The 19,246-nt window shown below is 39.6% G+C and overlaps 1 protein-coding gene across 1 annotated transcript; it reads left to right on the forward strand.

Moving 5' to 3' along the window:
* The first annotated feature begins 831 nt into the window (after positions 1–831).
* On the forward strand, positions 832–11,529 carry MMP13 (matrix metallopeptidase 13). The gene is made up of 10 exons (XM_052652865.1): positions 832–951; positions 1,041–1,282; positions 2,487–2,635; positions 2,810–2,935; positions 4,661–4,822; positions 6,255–6,372; positions 7,374–7,507; positions 8,453–8,612; positions 10,416–10,519; positions 11,429–11,529. Exons 1-10 carry the CDS (start codon positions 832–834, stop codon positions 11,527–11,529), a joined length of 1,416 nt encoding a protein of 471 aa, XP_052508825.1.
* Positions 11,530–19,246: the final 7,717 nt, after the last annotated feature.

The following is a 19,246-nucleotide window of genomic DNA, read 5'->3' on the forward strand; positions in this document are numbered from 1 at the left end:
TTGACTTCTCAGTGTCTCAGATTATTCTTTTGTAAAGTGAAAAACAAGTCTTCCAGCAGTACCTACTTACCTACTTCATAAGGCTGCCATCAAGATTAAATGAAGTAACACCTTTTAAGTCTAGCCTGCAGTAATCCCTCAATATGTTAGCCATTATATTGTATTCCAATATATTGTATTCTAACACATCCTTCTATTTTTGCCTGGACCTGTAGGGAATTTGTGCAAGGCTCCATGTTAGTTGATAGGTCACACCAGTGCCTTTAAATTCCAACCACAGCACTCAATCCTGTGATGAGTCTCTAAGCTTGGTTCTGGTCCAATTCTGTGGCCTTTGGGTATACATAATATTTACCTCTTAGGTGCGCTGGAAAAAATGAAGTTTAAAACTCACCAGGTTATAAACATTCTGGAAACAAGGCTAGGTTTCTCTTTATGGAAGTAAGTGTACTGTCTTGACAGTCTTATCAGAAAAAGAAAAAGTAGTTAATCTCCTGCAAAGGGGAAAGTTTTTTTGCCAAGTGAAGTGAAAATTTTACTCTCTGCTTCTTCCCACAATAGCCATAAATATGCTGAGGCTGTTATTTTGCAAGATGGTTTTTGAGACCCTGCTGAAAGGAGAGAAGCCCTCATATTATATTTCCCTCAAATTCTACCACAAACCACACTTCTTGGGAGGAAAAAAAAAAAAGGCGCCATGTAAGCATGTTTACCTTTAACTGACTAGGAAGTTGAAACTTGTCCATAATTGATGACTCACCACCATAGGCCTATAAAAGTAAAGGTAGTTGTCTGGGAAAAGGCAGCTGCCTCCAGGCGTGATCATCCAAGATGCACCCAAGGGCCCTGGCTGGCTTCCTCTTCTTCAGCTGGACGGCTTGTTGGTCCCTGCCCCTTCCCAGCGATGGAGATTCTGAAGACTTGTCCGAGGAAGACTTCCAGTTTGCAGAGGTAAAGTATTTTAACAATTCCAGTGATGTGATATGTCCCATAAATGCCCTTCTCTTTAAAAGAGGGTCATTTTGCTTTCCTTTTTTTAGAGCTACCTGAAATCATACTACTATCCTCAGAATCCTGCTGGAATCCTGAAGAGAACTGCAGCAAGCTCTGTGATTGACAGGCTTAAAGAAATGCAGTCATTTTTTGGCTTAGAGGTGACTGGCAGACTTGATGATAACACCTTAGACATCATGAAAAAACCAAGATGTGGGGTCCCTGATGTGGGTGAATACAATGTTTTTCCTCGAACTCTCAAGTGGTCCAAAATGAACTTAACCTACAGGTAAATCATAGACTATTCTTTCTTTAATATTTGTTGCTTTTGGTAGTATCAACTGTCTAATTTTCGGCGCAAGCTACAGATTACAGAACACGTGTGGTCCCATTGTTTTAAGTAGGCCTTAGATTTTAAACTGGAAATTAAGTAGGTCTAGGAGTGACTTTGCGGAGAAGGCAATGGCACCCACTCTAGTACTCTTGCCTGAAAAGTCCCATGGATGGAGGAGCCTCATGGGCAGCAGTCCACGGGGTCACGAAGAGTCAGACACGACTGAGTGACTTCACTTTTACTTTTCACTTTCATGCATTGGAAAAGGAAATGGCAACCCACTCCAGTGTTCTTGCCTGGATAATCCCAGGGACGGGGGAGCCTGGTGGGCTGCCATCTATGGATGGGGTCACGCAGAGTCGGACACGACTGAAGTGACTTAGCAGTAGGAGTGACTTTGAGCTTCCCTGGTGGCTCAGATGATAAAGGATCCACCTGCAATGCAGAAGACCTGGGTTAGATCCCTGGGTTGGGAAGATCGTCTGGAGGAGGGCATGGCAACCCGCTCTAATATTCCTGCTTGGAGAATCCCCATGGACAGAAGTGCCTGGCAGGCTACCCTCTTGGGGTTGCAAAGAGTCAGACCCAACTTAGCGATTAAGCACAGAGCACACACAGAGAGATAGGAGTAACTTTAATACTGTTGATGAGAATATCTTATAATATCTATTATATATTATTGTTGCATTAAGCCAGGATTATTTTTTTTGCAAAACTAAATATGTTTCTTTCAGATATAAAATCAAAATAAAAGAGTAGTTTCAAGAAAATTTGAAAATGTAACAGTCATATTTATTATAAGAGTGCTAAAAATGGAGAGTTTCTCTCTCTCATGAAATTTACAGAACTATTTCGTTTGTTTAGACCATAGTGATACAAAACTTTTATGGCAGCCATATAAGTTTTAGTAAACATCAAAATACTTTAAACTTAAGATGTCAAATATTTGGAGATACTCAAGTGTCTAATCAAATTCTTCACGGCATTGTATGTCTTTGTATGACATCATAATTAAGAAGTTATTTGAAACAGTGGACCTCTAGTAGGACTTTTAGAGAAGCAATTGCATTTTGAGTTGAAAAGCAGTACTCCAAGAAAAGATATTCTAAAAGAGTTTTCACTTTCCAAAAATTTGATTCAAGCTTTTTCTGCTAAATAGAATTGTGAATTATACACCTGATCTGACTCATTCTGAAGTGGAAAAGGCCTTCAGAAAAGCCTTCAAGGTGTGGTCTGATGTGACACCTCTGAATTTTACCAGAATTCACAATGGCACTGCTGATATCATGATCTCTTTTGGAACTAAAGGTAATGACGCAGAATAATTTTTGAACATTTTTATATTCTACTATTGGCTCCATTCTTTTACTCCTTCTTTCAGGTACTCATTAGTTTTTACAGAATTCAACAAAAATTCACCAGGCACCTGGGCTAGGCACTACTGGGTATAATTAAAGTCTTAACTCTGTTTTTTGTGTGTAGAGCATGGCGACTTCTACCCATTTGATGGACCCTCTGGTCTGTTGGCTCACGCTTTCCCTCCTGGACCAAATTATGGAGGAGATGCTCACTTTGATGATGATGAAACCTGGACAAGTAGTTCCAAAGGTAATATTTCTTATAATGATAGAATTCATGATTATCAGACCCCATTAAAAAGAGGTTAAGAAGCATACTGTACATTATATTTGGTACTTGATTATATTTTTCAAAAAAGTTTAATAAGTATAATAATCTTAGTTTCTACAAATGGCATTTCTACAAGCCAATATGCAACATTAAAAATGAGCAAAATCTACTTAGTCTAGTGGCTTGAGGGATTCTAGCTAACTCTGAAATAGGATCAAAATGCTTTCTGTTCTAAAAACTATTAGTGCTAAATATATGGATTATAAATAAGTTGGATGCGAGCTGAAATAGTTTTTTTCTTTGTAGAAATATTAACGGCACAAATCCAGTCATATTTCTATTCTCAGTTATATGAGTACTTCTTTAGACTTGACTGTTCCACTGATTTTTACAAACACCACTCTAGCAAATCAATATAGTTTCTTACTTCAGAAAATCTGAGACAAACCAGATTAAAATGTATTTATTTACAAAAGCAAAATGAAACTGTTGAGAGACTTCAGTTAGTAGTTGAATCTTAAAAGACTCAAAAGAATTGAGAATGCTAATTTAGGCAGAAAAGCCAAATTATTCCAACTAGGATTTTATTTGGGGCTATATGGACTCAATTGTGATAGTTAGAGGGTAGTCCTCAAAAACATCTAGTCTTTACTATTCATTTAAAAAAAGGAATTATTTTTTCCAAAAAGTAAAACTGGGCCTTGAATAATCAATGTCTCAATGCCTATGCTGCCATCTGTCTTAGGAGGGAAAGGTGGGAGTTTGCATATTTAAAGTCTGAATATTCCACAGATAAAAATGGTTTTAGGAAGAAAGAGCAACACCTAGTATTGTTAAGGCATAGTCACAGTAAGCCTCAGTTTTTGGTTCCTGCATTAACTCTGAGTTTGATGAATGATCATGCTGCAGTCTGCACAGGTCACCAAGTTGATTACATATTTTCTTCATGTATAGGCTATGATAGCAAAGGGTATTTAAGGTCAAACTGAAACCACCGGCTCCAGCTTTCATGTATTTTTTTCTTTCAATATTTTATTTTTTTCCAATTTAAAATACCAGAAGCATCAGAAATTTGTGGGAAGAATGACTAAAGGAAATAATGTAAACACAGAGACACAGTGGTCGTCAACAGTAGAGGAAGCTTGGCCAATTGTGTCTACAGTTTCTGCTTCTTTAAATTCTAGAGTATAGAGATATACTGGAAAGGAGCATTTGGTAGGAATTTGTTCTCAAGTAGATTCCTGGAGACCGTATATAATGTATTCTCTATGCTTGGTCATCATACCTTTGATTGGTGGTTCCTATTTAGATGATTTTCTAGGCAGCACCCTAGATATGTATCACCCTAGGTTTTCCCCCCATGAGTTTCCATTTAAGGTCATCATTCTCTGCTTTCCTCACTGACATGAGAAAGCAAAGAGCAAATCAGGATTACTTGTGTCTTCACAATAAAACCTTATTGATTGCTAATCAATCTGTTGAGAATCTGTGTAGGCAGCTATAATCAAAGGATCACCAAATTACTTACAATGATTAAATCAACGTTTTAAATCTTCATTTAAGCAACTGAATATTAACTTTAAAAACTGTGTCAAACAGACAAGGAGAAATGACAACATAAGAAATAGACAAAGAAAAGAGTATTTATTCTGGGAATTGGTCACTGGAGGACTTTGTTTTCTCAGTTCCTTTCTTTTCTTACAGGCTACAACTTGTTTCTTGTTGCTGCCCATGAGTTTGGCCATTCCTTAGGTCTGGACCACTCCAAGGACCCAGGAGCACTCATGTTTCCCATCTACACCTACACTGGCAAAAGCCACTTTATGCTTCCTGATGATGATGTCCAAGGGATTCAGTCTCTCTACGGTAACTACTGATATATTAGCTTGACCGCAGAAGACATATACACATTTATTTTCTAAATTATTAATGAATTTACCATTACCAATATTACTGTCCTGGTTTTGCTAGTAACATTTGGAGAAGCATGCTTATTTTTTCTTTAAATATCAATCTACCTACGCAGGTAGAAAAAATTCCATTCCCCAAAGTTTTTGTAGAATGTAACTCCTTGTATTTGTATTTTATACATTGCAAGGTACATTTGATATCCCGACGATACCTCTAACATAAGAAATGGCAATATTTTATTCTTCATTTGATGAATGAAGAAACTAAGGCTGTAGAGTTTAAATAGTATATTTATAGTAACACAGCTGGGTGAAACACAGCTAGATAGGAACACAGCTTCCGGGGTAGCTTTCACAGGGAGAAAGTGAGATCTCAACCAGCTGTTATAAACTGTGGGTATTCTTTCAACTACTCCTGTTTACCACAGTGGAAACCATTCAAGTAGCCCATGGTAGTTTTTCACCAATATCTACAGTGAACATTTGTAAGAATTTCTTCATTTTCCTTCCAAATTTTCAATAATATTTACAAAATAATTAAACCTCAACCCAAACAAGCAAAAATACCTACCATAAATAGAAGTACAGCCATAGTACACAGTCATCAGTGTAAACATTTCTAGAACACAGAGCTCAGACAACGGTCAGGCCAGCCCCAAGCTATTTTCTCTTCTGGATTTACATCTATTGCAATAGCTTGTGATGGCAGAGGCAAGAATTTTTCAGTGTTTACTATTTCTACTGTATCTTGGCTGAGGGACTTCATGACAGAACTAACAGGACATAGGTAGTGAAGAAGAAGTGTAGAATTATTTTACGTCCTGCAACCCTTTTGCACTCATGTGAGCTGGTTGGAAAGTTACCAACACGCTACAAGTCATACTAGAGTGGCTGAAGGCCTGGCTTCTCACTGAGATGCAGACGCACAGTGATAAACTCTAAAGCAAGGTGAGCCGATGCTGGCAGCTGGTCAAGTAGGCTTGAGAAAGAGCCCAAAGGAGGGCTCCCACGGAGATGACATGCCTCCAGAAGTGGCTGTGAGAGCAATGTGTTTCTCAGGAGAAGTCTGTGAATAGGTTGTGCAAAGCATGGGGAAAGTTTCCCCAAAGTGTCTTGCTCCCCCAGCCCGTTTCTATCACCAGCCTCAAGAAAGCTGGATTTGGAGCTGAGATGATTCTCAAGGGTTTTTAAAGTTGGAAACAGAAGGGGAAGTCCCATAGGCAAGAGCGTGGTAGCCCTGGAGGAAAGAGGTGCGATTACAAATTCTTTGGCGCATTATGTAGGAGGTGGCAGGACCCACCGCCCTGCCTGGATGAAGCCCTTCCTGCTGTCCATTGGTAGGAGCAGGTCATCCTCAGTCACTTCCTTAACTCATTTCATGACTGCAGGTCCAGGAGATGAAGACTCCAACTCTAAACATCCGAAAACGCCGGACAAATGTGACCCTTCCTTATCCCTTGATGCCATTACCAGTCTCCGTGGAGAAACACTGATCTTTAAAGACAGGTACTGTTGGTACTACTTTATGAAACTTGCATGCGACGAACATTTCTGAAGTCACGTCTGAGATTACCAAAACATCTCATCAGGATTCCAAAGGAGGTGAAGTTAGTAAAAATAACAGACCTTTGGACAGTTTATTTATGTATATCAGATGAAATAAAATAACTGATGGATAAACATTTTACCTTTCAATGGATAATCTTGGCATTGTACAACTTTCTTTACATCTTCTTCTTATAAAAATAACCAAATACATATAGGAATATAATTTATTTATTTAACAAAACACAATAATTGAAATCAATTACTGTATTAGTGAGTTGTTACTCATAATTTCACATGAATTCCTTTTGGTATGGGAAAGCTTTGGTTCTGGTAACATATGAGCATGTTACAGCCTAAATCTATAGGTGATGAAAAACAAAATACCCATTTTTAATTTTGATACTGTTTTAATATCCTTATTTGTTCACCTACTCATTAATCCATTGTTTTATTATCTGTTAATTATCTGTATTATTCTCTCATCTGTGATCCAGCAGCATTCCTTCGTCTTCTACTATAGCTCCAATTTCATTTTGCTCCAGTATTTTCTCTTGTCTCAGATTCCCAGGCCATGAGATGTTGGGAGCACAGTTTGTGTCAGTCATGTTTTCTTTCCAGAGCCCGACACAGTGCCTGGCATATTTGCTTGCCACTTTCAAGATGTGCAAAACTGACAAAGAATGATCCCAGCACACAAAGGACCTGGAGCCTTCACAAAGGACCTGGAGCCTTCACAAAGGCTCTGTGAGACTTTTAGACTTCAGTATTTAGGCAGAGTTAAGACAGACAGAGCTTGTTTAACTGGCACTTTAAGGGAAGTGGAAATCTTGCCCCTTCACAGGTGGTAGGGAATGGCTGTGTCTGGCTTATCTGTACTGATGTGGAGACAAGTGGCTAGCAGGATAGAAACACTGCACTCAAAGAAATGATGCAAACTCTGTGTTTTACTTTTGTGTCAGATTCTTCTGGCGGCTGCATCCTCAGCAGGTTGAAGCAGAGCTGTTTTTAACAAAATCGTTTTGGCCAGAACTTCCCAACCGTATTGATGCTGCCTATGAGCACCCTTCCCATGACCTTATCTTCATCTTTAGAGGTAAGATTTCCACCAGCGAAACTTCGCATATGCCTGGAGCAGGCAGCGATGAACTTTAGCTACCAGAGATTTAATAAAATGATCGTTGTCAAAAATATGTGTAAATTAAGAATCACGTATAACAAAATGGAAGCCAGAAAGCACCCGAAACCTTTCTGAAACCAAGTGTCCAACTGAAACCAAGTGTCCTCAATTTGACAAGTAAAAAGTCAATATTGGATGTTACTCATATCCATTCTTTGTTTCTCTTATTTCCTCTTAAAAATTATTTGCTGAGAAAATGTTATAACAATGTACATTTTTAACAATTCAAAAGAAATTATCCATAATTCCTCCTTCTGAAAGGTCAATTTATTTTCTCACTTTATTATCTAGTCCCTAATCATATGTAAAACATATATTAAACATTTCCATTCATAGTATGTATGCCTTTTAATATTTTGCTTGTTCCCTTGACACAGGTTCCCAAATTGCTATTCCAGCTGCATGATCATAATTTGTATTAGCTACATAGATCCTACTAATGCTGTTTCTATTGTGTGACTATTATAATTAGTGCTATAATGAAGTTACTTTTTAGAGAAGCAGACAACTTTTGTACCAGTATAAAACTTGAGTTTTCAATCTAATTTCCTCTTCCTACTGTGCTGCTTATTTCTGTAGAAATCTTAATGTATTTTTAACCCAGCTCCAATCTTAATATTCAGAGTTAATAGTCAAATTAATTATAATATTCCACTGGCTATGCTTACATTTAGGAAATTTGGATCTTAATTTTTGAAGAACGCTCATACTTTTGTGTTCCTTAAACATGGTGACCACAAACATTGACTAATTTATTTATAAATGTGTAAAATGATTTTCTCCTTGCTAAAGTAAAGGTCTACATATGTGAGTTTTAATAGATCCCCTTGAATAATAAAACGATTCTTTCACTTATTCTAGGCAGAAAATTTTGGGCACTTAGTGGTTATGATATTCTGGAAGATTATCCCAAAAAAATATCGGAATTGGGATTTCCAAAAGATGTTAAAAAGATCAGCGCAGCCCTTCACTTTGAGGATTCAGGGAAGACACTCTTCTTCTCAGAAAACCAAGTCTGGAGGTATGGCAGCCATGTTTACTCCCCCATCGTCTGTCAGAGGGTGAAGTGAGCCTCGAGCATCTCCTGTTGCTTAAAATTATTATCTCATGCATTACTTTAAATGTTAAACCAGTCATTCATTTATGTTCCGTGATAGCTCCTGCAAGTACCCCCTAAGACAGGCATTTGAAAGTCTCAAGCCTTCTTGAAAAATGCACGTATAATTCTCACACCCTCTGGGCCACACTTCTCTTTCTTAGTCATTTGTTGTATGTAAGCCATGGCAAAGCTATCTCTCTAATTTTGACATGCTCGTTTCATCTTTCTCCTGGATTCTCTTTCTTGTCATCCTTTCCTAATTTGCATGCAAGTCCATCTTCTGGGGCCAGAGGGAACATGAGAATATGTACAGGGATAGACTGAGTGAGAGAGGGCCACAATTTCTAGCTTGTTGGTCCAGTGCAGAAGTTGGCCAGGAAGCTGCCAGGTTTATACTTTGTAAAGCCAGACCCTTGTGAAAACCAAGTAGGACTGGACTGTCTGAAACATGTGTAGAGCTTAAGGCGGCATTGACATTGGCAATGTTTGTGAACCCAAGTCAATTCAGGGATGATTAGCTCATGGGTGTCCAAAACTTGGAATTTTTAAAATGGTAGCTTTACTTCCTCTATACACACACACACGTACACTCATGCATGCATGTGTCCACACACACACTCCTGTGTATTTCATCTTTACCTTTTGACTTCTTATTTCTGATAATGACACTCACAACTTTAAACACAATTAAATTAAATACAATACTATCAAATATTACTGTCTAGGTTCTACCTGGTCCAGTGTTTCTGCCCCTTTATCCTATATGAGGTCTGTGGTTTGGTCAAGATGGACTGCTTACCATATCTCAAAAGCTTTGTGCTTTTATCTCCACATAACCTTCCCTTATACAATTTTCTTTGCCAGAGGTCTTTCCCTACATTTATCCTCTTGACATTCTATCCATTGTTTAAAGTTAATTTGAAATACCACTTTATGCACAATCTTTCTTGATCACCCCCATTCAAAGGCTATCTCCCTTCTCATGTAATTCCTGTGACATCTCATGTATATTCTCTCATGATGTTTAGCCCCTATTGCCTAGTGTTACAATGTCATCTGTGTATGTCTTAGCCTTCTTGATGGTCCAGCTTTTACTTATTGGAATGTACCTCAAGAATATAAAAAACTCTCATCAGTAATGGTAGGAAGAGTGCATCATGGGAGGTTGTTCTCCTAGGCTGATTTCAGAATGTGTTTGGTTGGCTAGAGTGTGAGGAGGTGCTGGGGAAGAGGAGTGTGGAATATATAGTTACAGGAGGAGAAATCTATGCTCCCCACCCTCTCTTTATTACTACCATTTGCCTCTGTAACTTCCTTGTGCAGAAACTGAGCCTTAAATAGTTTAGTATCCACGACTGCCCTTAGCAAGTGGTCTTACACATAGTGAGAGATCAAGAGACAATTGTTCAATCCAGAAACATATTTATTTGACTCTGAAAATGCTTTCCTAATAACATACTTTTATAACTGATATACAAATTTTGAAATGGAAATGAGTTTATAACCGTCTTTATAAACAAGGCCTTTAGGCAAGTCAAAATAGTCACCAGGTATCTACTATATACTCAGTATTATCATTCTTAATTTAAAAAAACTACCAGATGTTTTGAATGGACTTAAAAATTGGAAGCTGTCAATTTTGAAAGTTGCCATTATATCCACTGTATTATTGCTAAAGTAATTTACCTACAACCCACTTAAGAGCTTCTTTTTCTTATTATATAGCTATGATGACACTAACCATGTGATGGATAAAGGCTATCCCAGACTCGTTGAAGAGGTCTTCCCAGGAATTGGTGATAAAGTAGATGCTGTCTACCAGAAAAATGGTAACTATTTCACTGATCTTAAAGGAGAGCTTCTGTAGCCCCTCAGTTAGAACTTAGATTGACTAATGACAACCTTGCATAATTAAAACGTTACTTATTGTGACTACTTACACAGTCAGCAAGCAAAAATTAATATGCTTACAATAAATAAGAGCTTAACTTAATGACTGCTAGTTCTATGAATAAAAGATGCCAAATCTTAAACACGACTTTAAATTTAAAGATATTGAGGGCTTCCCTGGTGGCTCAGATGGTAAAGGATCTGCCTGCAATGCAGGAGAACTGGGTTCAATCCCTGGCTTGGGAAGACCCCCTGGAGGAGGCCATGGCAACCCACTCCAATATTCTGGCCTGGAGAATCCCTGTGGACCAAAGTGACTGGCTGGCTACAGTCAATGGGGTTGCAAAGAGTCGGACACGACTGAGCGACTAAGTACAGCACACAAGATGCAAAAAGTATTGCCATAATTAAAATCAAGGATGAATGGGGAGTATTTTATATGTGAAGGCAAATAACATCATAAATACAAAATGATTTTGCTTTAATTATGAAAAAGGATATTATCTCTAACTTGCAACAAATAACCAATATCAGTAATTCAAGCATTTGGGGTCATTCCCTGGAGGTCCAGACTGTGCTTTCCCAGTTTGGCGTGGCCAAAAAAAAAAAAAAAAATTCAAGCCTCAAAACTGGAACTCATGCCAATACAGCAATTAATTTGAGGTGACATTTTAGGAGAGCTAGAAACCTTTATACATTTCCCCCTCTTTAAATTGTAAGCAATAAATTAAAGCATTCGTTGTGTTTATAATGTAAGCATTGAAATGTTTTAAAAAGTGAGTCTAACAGATTGAGATTTTAATGTTAGCTAAAGTAACTCTGAAATCTTTTTGGTCTTTTTCTTATAGGTTATATCTATTTTTTCAATGGACCCATACAGTTTGAATACAGCATCTGGAGTAACCGTATTGTTCGAGTCATGCCAACAAATTCCTTATTGTGGTGTTAAAAGTGTTTTTAAAATATTGTTATTTAAATCCTGGAAAGCATTTGAGATAACACTTCCAGACATTTGGGGGGTGAGTTATGGGAGAAGGAGAGGTATCGGGGAAAGCTTAGTTCTGTGAACGAGCTTCAGTAAGTTATCTTTGACTATTTAGTATCTATACAACTGTGCGTGGCTGGAACCACATTGTATTTTAAAGTCATGAAATTCATTATCTCGATGAATCACCTAATTCTTGTGTGCTATGTAGAGAGGCAGTAGTTGGCAACGTTCCCATCAAAAATGAGGTATATGGTGTGTCAAAGAGAGTTACTTAACATATTATTCATAAGAAAACTTTGCAAAGACATAAAAGTAAATACATTTATCCAATTAATGATTTATCTTTACTAAATGTTATAAAATAGTATGAAAATGAAATTTGGGGGTAGCATATGACATCCGTACACAAAAATAAACCAAAGGGAAATGTCCACAGTAAATATATTTTAGGCAACTTTCCAAAGAAATATTTGGATTTTGCACTAAAAATATTTGGAGCTACATGCCCCTCTTCATACAGACACTAAGGAAACATCACAGTCACTAATGATAGGAGACAGAGGCTAGCAGTGAGGACAGAAGATGCGGCCTTTGGATTCTGCTTAATTTTCACTTTTGACAGTGACTCAAAGACTGCTCTCAAAAAAGATAGTTATTCCTTTTCATATTTATAGAAGACAAAGTGTTAAAATATTTCAGGTATTAAAATATTTCAGTCTTTCAAAAACATAAAACTAAAATTGTTAACAAAATGATCTAAAGCCATAGCATCACTTTTTAATAAATCATTGGATTATTTAAAACTAAAAGTAGTGTTTTACTTTTATTCTATCTAAAATTGTTTTAATCGTCCAGTTTACCTTGGATATATAAGCTGTTTTTGAAAGAAATAGTCTAAAATACATCTTACAAATCGGAAATGTGTATGTTAAAAAAACAAAAATATCTAAAATAAAGAAAACATGGTCCTCTTGAAGAATAAAATTATTCCTTTTTTCTCCTTTTTTTCCTCTTCAATCCTATGTAACTTTTGACAGTGCCTTTCACTTGGTACTTGTTGAATATATAAATGGCCTTGAAGGGAAGAACCATTGTGTTGAGAAATCATATTCATAAAAATTCAAGCAAAGAAAAGAAAGTATACTGTATATGCAAAGTGTATTAGGAAGTGTTCATGTTGTTTATAATAAAAAGATATTTTCAACAGACATTGGTATATGGCATATTTTTGTCTTTTGGTATAATTTTATATATAATTATATAAATATGTTTTTATATATATAATTTGGTGTAATTTTTCTTCAACAATGTCTATTTAAATTATTCCTTTTTCTGACCATATGTTTCTTGGTGAATGTAGCTCATTACTGTTTTTGGTTTTTGTTTCTTTGGTTTGTACAAAGACCCTAAATTCAAATTTAGTGTTAACTGTACCAGACTTTGTTAGCTCAGTTTCTGCTCAAGCTTGGCTGGCCTGGCACTGATGAGCCCCCTCTTCTGAGCCAGCTGCCCTAGACTGAGGCCACGGGTTCCTCAGTCTCTGCCAAGAGTGCTCCTTGGTCACGAGGAGGAGAGAGCCGTAGGTCTAAGTTCAGAAGACCAGGTCCTGATGCTGACTCTGTGCATCACTTCAGGCAGCTCCTTTGAGCTGTTTGGGCTTTACTTTCCTGATGTGTGAAATGAGAGGCTTAGCCGCTTTGGGGAAACATGGGGAAGCAGGGAACTCTAATAAGGAAGATGGACACCATCTAGGAAACTCCACTGTTTCCTAGTTTCCATCTAGGAAAGTCCACTGAGCTTAAACACTGGTCTTCTCTGTTTTCTTGAGCACTGTTCATTCCCAAACATTTAATAAGTACCTGTTCAATGTCAGGCACCGAAGATGCTAGAAAAACTTGGTCTCAATCTCTGAAGAGTTTCTATCCTACTATGGAAACAATGCAGTTAGAATTGAGTAGATTAAGTGTCTTTTCAAGGGAGCAGTGGCCACCTGTTGTGAGTACAGAGAAGACTATCACTTCCTTCCTCCCAGTGAGCCCCAGTGTCAATTTATGCACTTTTCATTTTCCTGGACAATTTAATAGGATTCCTTATTTCTAAGTTTTGCTACCAGAGTAGAACATCATCCATCTACTCATCCATCCAATAAATAAATAAAATGTAGTAAATATTAATTCCTGTCCTGTGTCAGGAACTTAGGTCGATGCTGGGAGTACAGTGAACAGGAAAACCCCATTGCTTTCTTGGAGCTCACAGTGTAGTTGGGGAGACACACATCAATCAAATGAGTATAACTTAAACCAATGATAAATGCTGCAAGGAAAGGAAACCTGGTGCTCTGAGGTCCTCTACTACGGGGAATTTTACCTACTGTGTATATGAGGGGAAGGGCACAAGAGGGTCACTGGGGAAGGGCATCATAAGGGAAGAGAGAGATCCCCAAGCTGTCATGAAAACTGAGGACTACCCAGGCAGCGCAGGGAGTCAGGCGGAGGGCCCCAGGCCACACCTTCAGACTAGAATGGAACTGTTGGAACCCAGAGGAGAATTACAGAGGGGGTGATTTTGCCTGCTCTGCACAACCTGCAGGATCTCAATCCTAACCAGGGACTGAAACCTGAGCCGCAGCAGTGAAGGCCCAGAATCCCGAATCCTGGATGCCAGCCACTAGGCCCACAGGGAATTCCCCTACAGAGGGTTTTATGACGACGTCGGTCAGGTATGGATGGATGAACTGTACCAGGGAATCCCCCAGTCCAACCATGTTCCTCCCACCCTTCATGGTGCCAAACACAGACCAGAGAATCTCCCTATGATAAACCAGGAAAAACTTTTTCATTTTCAAAGTCTATGAGTTAAAATTTTAAGAAATGGCTAGCTCATTCTAGGGTTGACATGTGAGTATGTAGCTCTTGGTCATCGAGTCAGCTGATGGAAACAGGAACTCTGAGCATAATGGGGGTCCACACGATTCTGGAGCAAGGTGGGGACGTGTCTCCCGCAGAGTAGGGGGAAGCCCCTCCGCAGTAAGGCCCCCCATGGCCGGGGCCCAGTGGGTCGTGCCTCATGCTCCTGTGGTCAGCTCACCGTCCCCACCTCATCTCAGGTGGATGGCTTGGCTCCCAGGGAAGCTCCAGCGGAGGGCTTCTGGTTCTTCTCTGCAAAGGACAGTTGCTTTAGAACAACACCAGCATCAATGGCACCTGGGAGCGTGCTAGAAAGGCCCAGTCTGTGGCACCCCGAGCCAGGAAGTTAGGGAGCTGTGTGTTAAGAAATCTGATCCCTTATGGCACACAGTCCCTCAGAAAAGGCCACGCAAGGGCTCCCAAGAGAACGACATGGGGGTTCTTGGGGTTCACAACTCCCTGCTACGATCTTGGGGAACCCTTTCCAGAAGATTCATAGCATATGCTAGTATATCAAAGGCTACAAACAGTTCCATGTCAAAGAAGCTGTTTAGCCTGTTGAACAAGGTTTTACAAATATATCAGAACATGAAACTCATTTTCATTCTTTTACTGTTTTTTTTTTCAATAGTGAAAACTTTTATATTTAGAATTAGCCAGCTGGACTCAGTTTAGATGATCCCAATTTTGTTGGCAGCATCCAAAGCATCATAGTCGGGAGCCAGTTGAATGTCTGCCTTCTCTCCATCAAGCCTGATCAGGGAGCTGAGCTTAGCCATGTCAAGGTCGCAGAGCCTCTTCACAGCCCATTTAATCCGGTGCTTTGTTGGCCTTGAGGCCCACAGTTAACACCAGCATGCTGTTGTCTCCTGTTTTCTTCATGGTGACTCTGTGGGGAGGGGGAATTTGGTGACAGTATAGTGGTTGTTCGTTTGTTTCTCCTAGGCCCGCTCTTCTGAAGATATCTGGGCTGCCTCCCAAGCCACAGTGCTTTGGGCCACAGGAAGGTGGGTGACATCCGGATCTCCGTTTTTGTGGCTGTGGGCACCTTTCAACCCTGCTTTCCTGGCCCTTGAAGCCTTTGCTTTGGCTTCAGCTTTGGGAGGGGCAGGGGTTTCCTTCTTCTTGAAAAGGCTACTCTATTTTTAAAAAAAGATGTTTAACTTGATTTTAGAAAAATTTTCATTTGCTTTCTTATTTGCTTGTGTGGCCTTGCTCATGGATGGCTAGATTGATCAATAAATAGAGCTATATGGTCAGGATTATTTTCTAACTCCCATCTCTGCTCCAGTCTCGATTTCAAGTTCCCACTCTGACTGGTGTTACCTGGATCAGTGTCTTTCCCCTGTGGCCAGAACACCAAATTCAAATTACACCAAACGTCTATTACACCAAAGTTTCCCCTTGGGAATGAGGGTAGTATTAAAAAAAATCTCAATACAAGTGGAGCAGTTCATCTTAATAGGCTGTGCTATGAAATATGTTAAAATATAAAAAGCCTGTTCACACAGATATTCATGTGTGATGCAAGGAGACCAGATGAATGTTTTATGAAAGGTAACACTGCGTCCACAAATAATAGAGTACATTTGCCCAGAGCTAATGCCATGCAGGCTACAGTCCATGGGATTGCAAAAGAGTTGGACATGACTTAGCAACTAACAACCATAACAGCAATGCTCTGCACTCAAGCTGAATTGCAGCTAGTAATAGCCTCTTCATCACACATAATGAAGGTGAAAAGTTTGAAAAGTGAAGTGAACCAAAAGTTCATATGGTTTTTTAAAAACCGGCAGCTGACAAGATTCTGTGCTGGTGTAACAAATTTTGCCCTTCAAGTGATCCTGGGAGAACTTTCATGTTATTAATAAATTAAAAATAGTGTCTTCGATCTCTGTATCCTCATATCAGAATAAACATGCCAGAACATATAAAGCAGATCTCACAGAAAGATAGTCTCCATACCTCTCCACCAAATTTAGTCCCAGTTGTAGAAAACACCTTGATATTTATGGGTTGATCGTGAGGCTATGAGATTCACAATAGTTCCAGTAGGTGGCATCAGCCACACTCTTGAAAAGTTTGAATCAGATGACTTAATTAAGGAGCAAAACCAATGCTTCATTCTCTAATGCAGGGATGAGGATTCTGGCCAGATTGCTGATGGCTTAATTGCTGACTTTTATGCCACTGACTTTCAAATAGGGTTTAACAAGCTCTCTTATTTCATTCCCGTAAGGAATTCAAGAACAGCTTGCTCTAGTTTTCTTAGTCACAGAAGTCTCCCTGCCATTCATGTCCTCAACTGTGAAAACTTTTTTCACGGAGAGGAGAGGCCAGATGGGGTGTCAGGCCAAGTCACCACGGCCGGGCGTTAAGTGTCACCACAGGCTTCTGGGCGACAGACTCCAGCGGAAGCCGCCAAATGCATCTGCTCACACAGAGAATGGAAGACAAGAAACCGGACCAGCTGGCAGCGAGGGGGAAGAAAGCCCCGAGTCACCAGACCTCTCACACTGGGGACGACGTCAAGATCAGAGAAGGAGAGAGCATAAGGTTTCCAAGGTGTCTCACGTGGGTCAGCTTTTCTAACTTTTGGATTTCATACCTAGCTGATGGTCTAGACTTCATGAAATGCTCACTTAGGGTTTCTTGGCTGTGTTCTCCCTCGCTGCTCACCAGGCACTTAAATGGGACCACAGCTATTCCGTTAATGACCTCTGGAGAACCAGAGATTTGCTACACTCACACCAACAGTATGACCTTTCTTGGAAGAATTCATCATGGTATCTTGTTTGCCTTAAATGGTCACAATTATGCCCTAAATTTAGATGACGTGAGAAAGAAAATTTCTCTCCCATACATTTAAAGTTTGTTCTTACCCACTCCGGAAATAATCATTCAATAATTTCCCTACACATCAACTGAGCAAGAAATGAGCATAAGTACTTGATATCCAGCGAGTCTGTGAGCCTCTCAAATCTTGGTTAAAAAGGAATTGACTCATGTTAATGAAAATCCACCCGTTATACTTTACAGTTGCTTACAAGTGAAGGTATTGCCACTTCATCTTCACGGCTTCACGTTGGATTAAAGGGTGTCACCCAAGCATCCTTAGCTGTGGCCCCACTTGCTGTAACAAAAAGACTTAAAAGAAATATCTAAAAGTGTGTTTTGGGTTATTTCCTTGTTAAGGTTTACACAGACCAGTAGCCTTCCCTTTCTTGACAACCTTCCTTTCCTTTAGCAGACTAGGTATTGAAAGCAGCAGAATGTGAGCTCACAGAGCCTCCCAGTCCACCTGAGGAGGACGCTGCTGTCTGTGGTGAAGGAGCGGCCTTTCTGGGCTGTGTCCTCTAGCCAGACTTGGCCTAGTGAGTGCCAGTGGCTTGTGACTTTGCTTCCAAAGCAACGCAAGGGAAAAGGAACTCTGTGAGTTCCAAGTAACTCGGAGCATGTGGGCACAGTGTGTATGCTTATGCTGGCTCTGTCTCTGGCAGATTCTGGTCTGGATCCTTCTGAGTTAAGCAGAAGGCTAAGAAACAGCAGCTGTGCCTCCAGCCAGGCCCACTTTTCTGAATCCACTTGTTAGAATTTATCCCATGATAAATAATATACTTCTTAATGTTACGGAACCCGGGTCCAGCTGCTCACTGCTCAAAAGCCAGTAAAAAGGCCAGATTGGTAGAAATGAAAGTTTGCTTTCTTTTGGATGCCAGCAACTGGAAGGGAGGGGGTCAGGAGATAGGGTACACTTCTGTCCAAAGGCCAACTCCTCCTCCCTGCAATCAGGGGACAAGAGCTATTAAAGACAGAAGCAGGGGCTACATGCAGAAACAGCACAGTCAGCTCTGACCATCATCTTGAAATTGGTCATTGGTGGCCTGCTCAGCGTGGTTGTTTGAGGCACAGTTAATCTTCAGTCCCAGGATCGGTTTGTTTCCATTTACTTGAGGCCAATTCTTGGAATTGTGGCAGCTTATGTCACAGCTACAGTCTGTCCATCGGGTAGTTAACTTCTCCCACTTGGTGGGATTTTCATTATCTGTAAGACAGCTCATAGGATATGGCTCACAATATTCTCTTTAATCCTTGAGAAGGAACTAAAGGTCCCTGAATTTGCTTAAAGACTAAACTATTATTATTTGGTTTCCTTATACTGTTTTCCTTTGTTTCTGCATGTTTTCACTTCTCCGATTAAACTTATTCTTTGGCTAAAGTTTTTTTCACAGACCTATGGCAGGGTGAGAACAGGACCAGGGGTCCTGCTCCATTTCACTAAGTAGTTATATTCCCAATTTCATTGTTGCTGTTGTTGTTTAGTTATAAGTCTTGCCTGGCTCTTTGCAATCCCATAGATTGTAGCCACCAGGTTCCTCTGTCCACGGAATTTTCTAAGCAAGAATACTGGAGTAGGTTGCCATTTCCTTCTCCAGGGCATCTTCCCAACCCAGGACTGGAACCCATGAATCTTGCATTGGCAGGTGGATTCTTTACCACTGAGTCACCAGGGAAGACCCTCCCAATTTCACAGGGAATGAATAAACTGATTTATGGTTTGAATATCATAGATAAAATAAAGACCAAGGGAGCAGGGTAATTAGAGAGTGAAACAATGGCAGTATTTTATGGTAGTGGTGATGGAAGCAGAGTACTTGGGCAACAGATCTACTCAGGGATTACATGGGATCAACTGGATTATGAGTGAAGAACTAATATGCTTCTTCTTGATACTTACATTTAAGTTCAAAACATTCCCTAAAATATTTCAA

This window comes from Budorcas taxicolor, chromosome 15 (genome assembly GCF_023091745.1).
Source record: "Budorcas taxicolor isolate Tak-1 chromosome 15, Takin1.1, whole genome shotgun sequence".
Taxonomy (NCBI): domain Eukaryota; kingdom Metazoa; phylum Chordata; class Mammalia; order Artiodactyla; family Bovidae; genus Budorcas; species Budorcas taxicolor.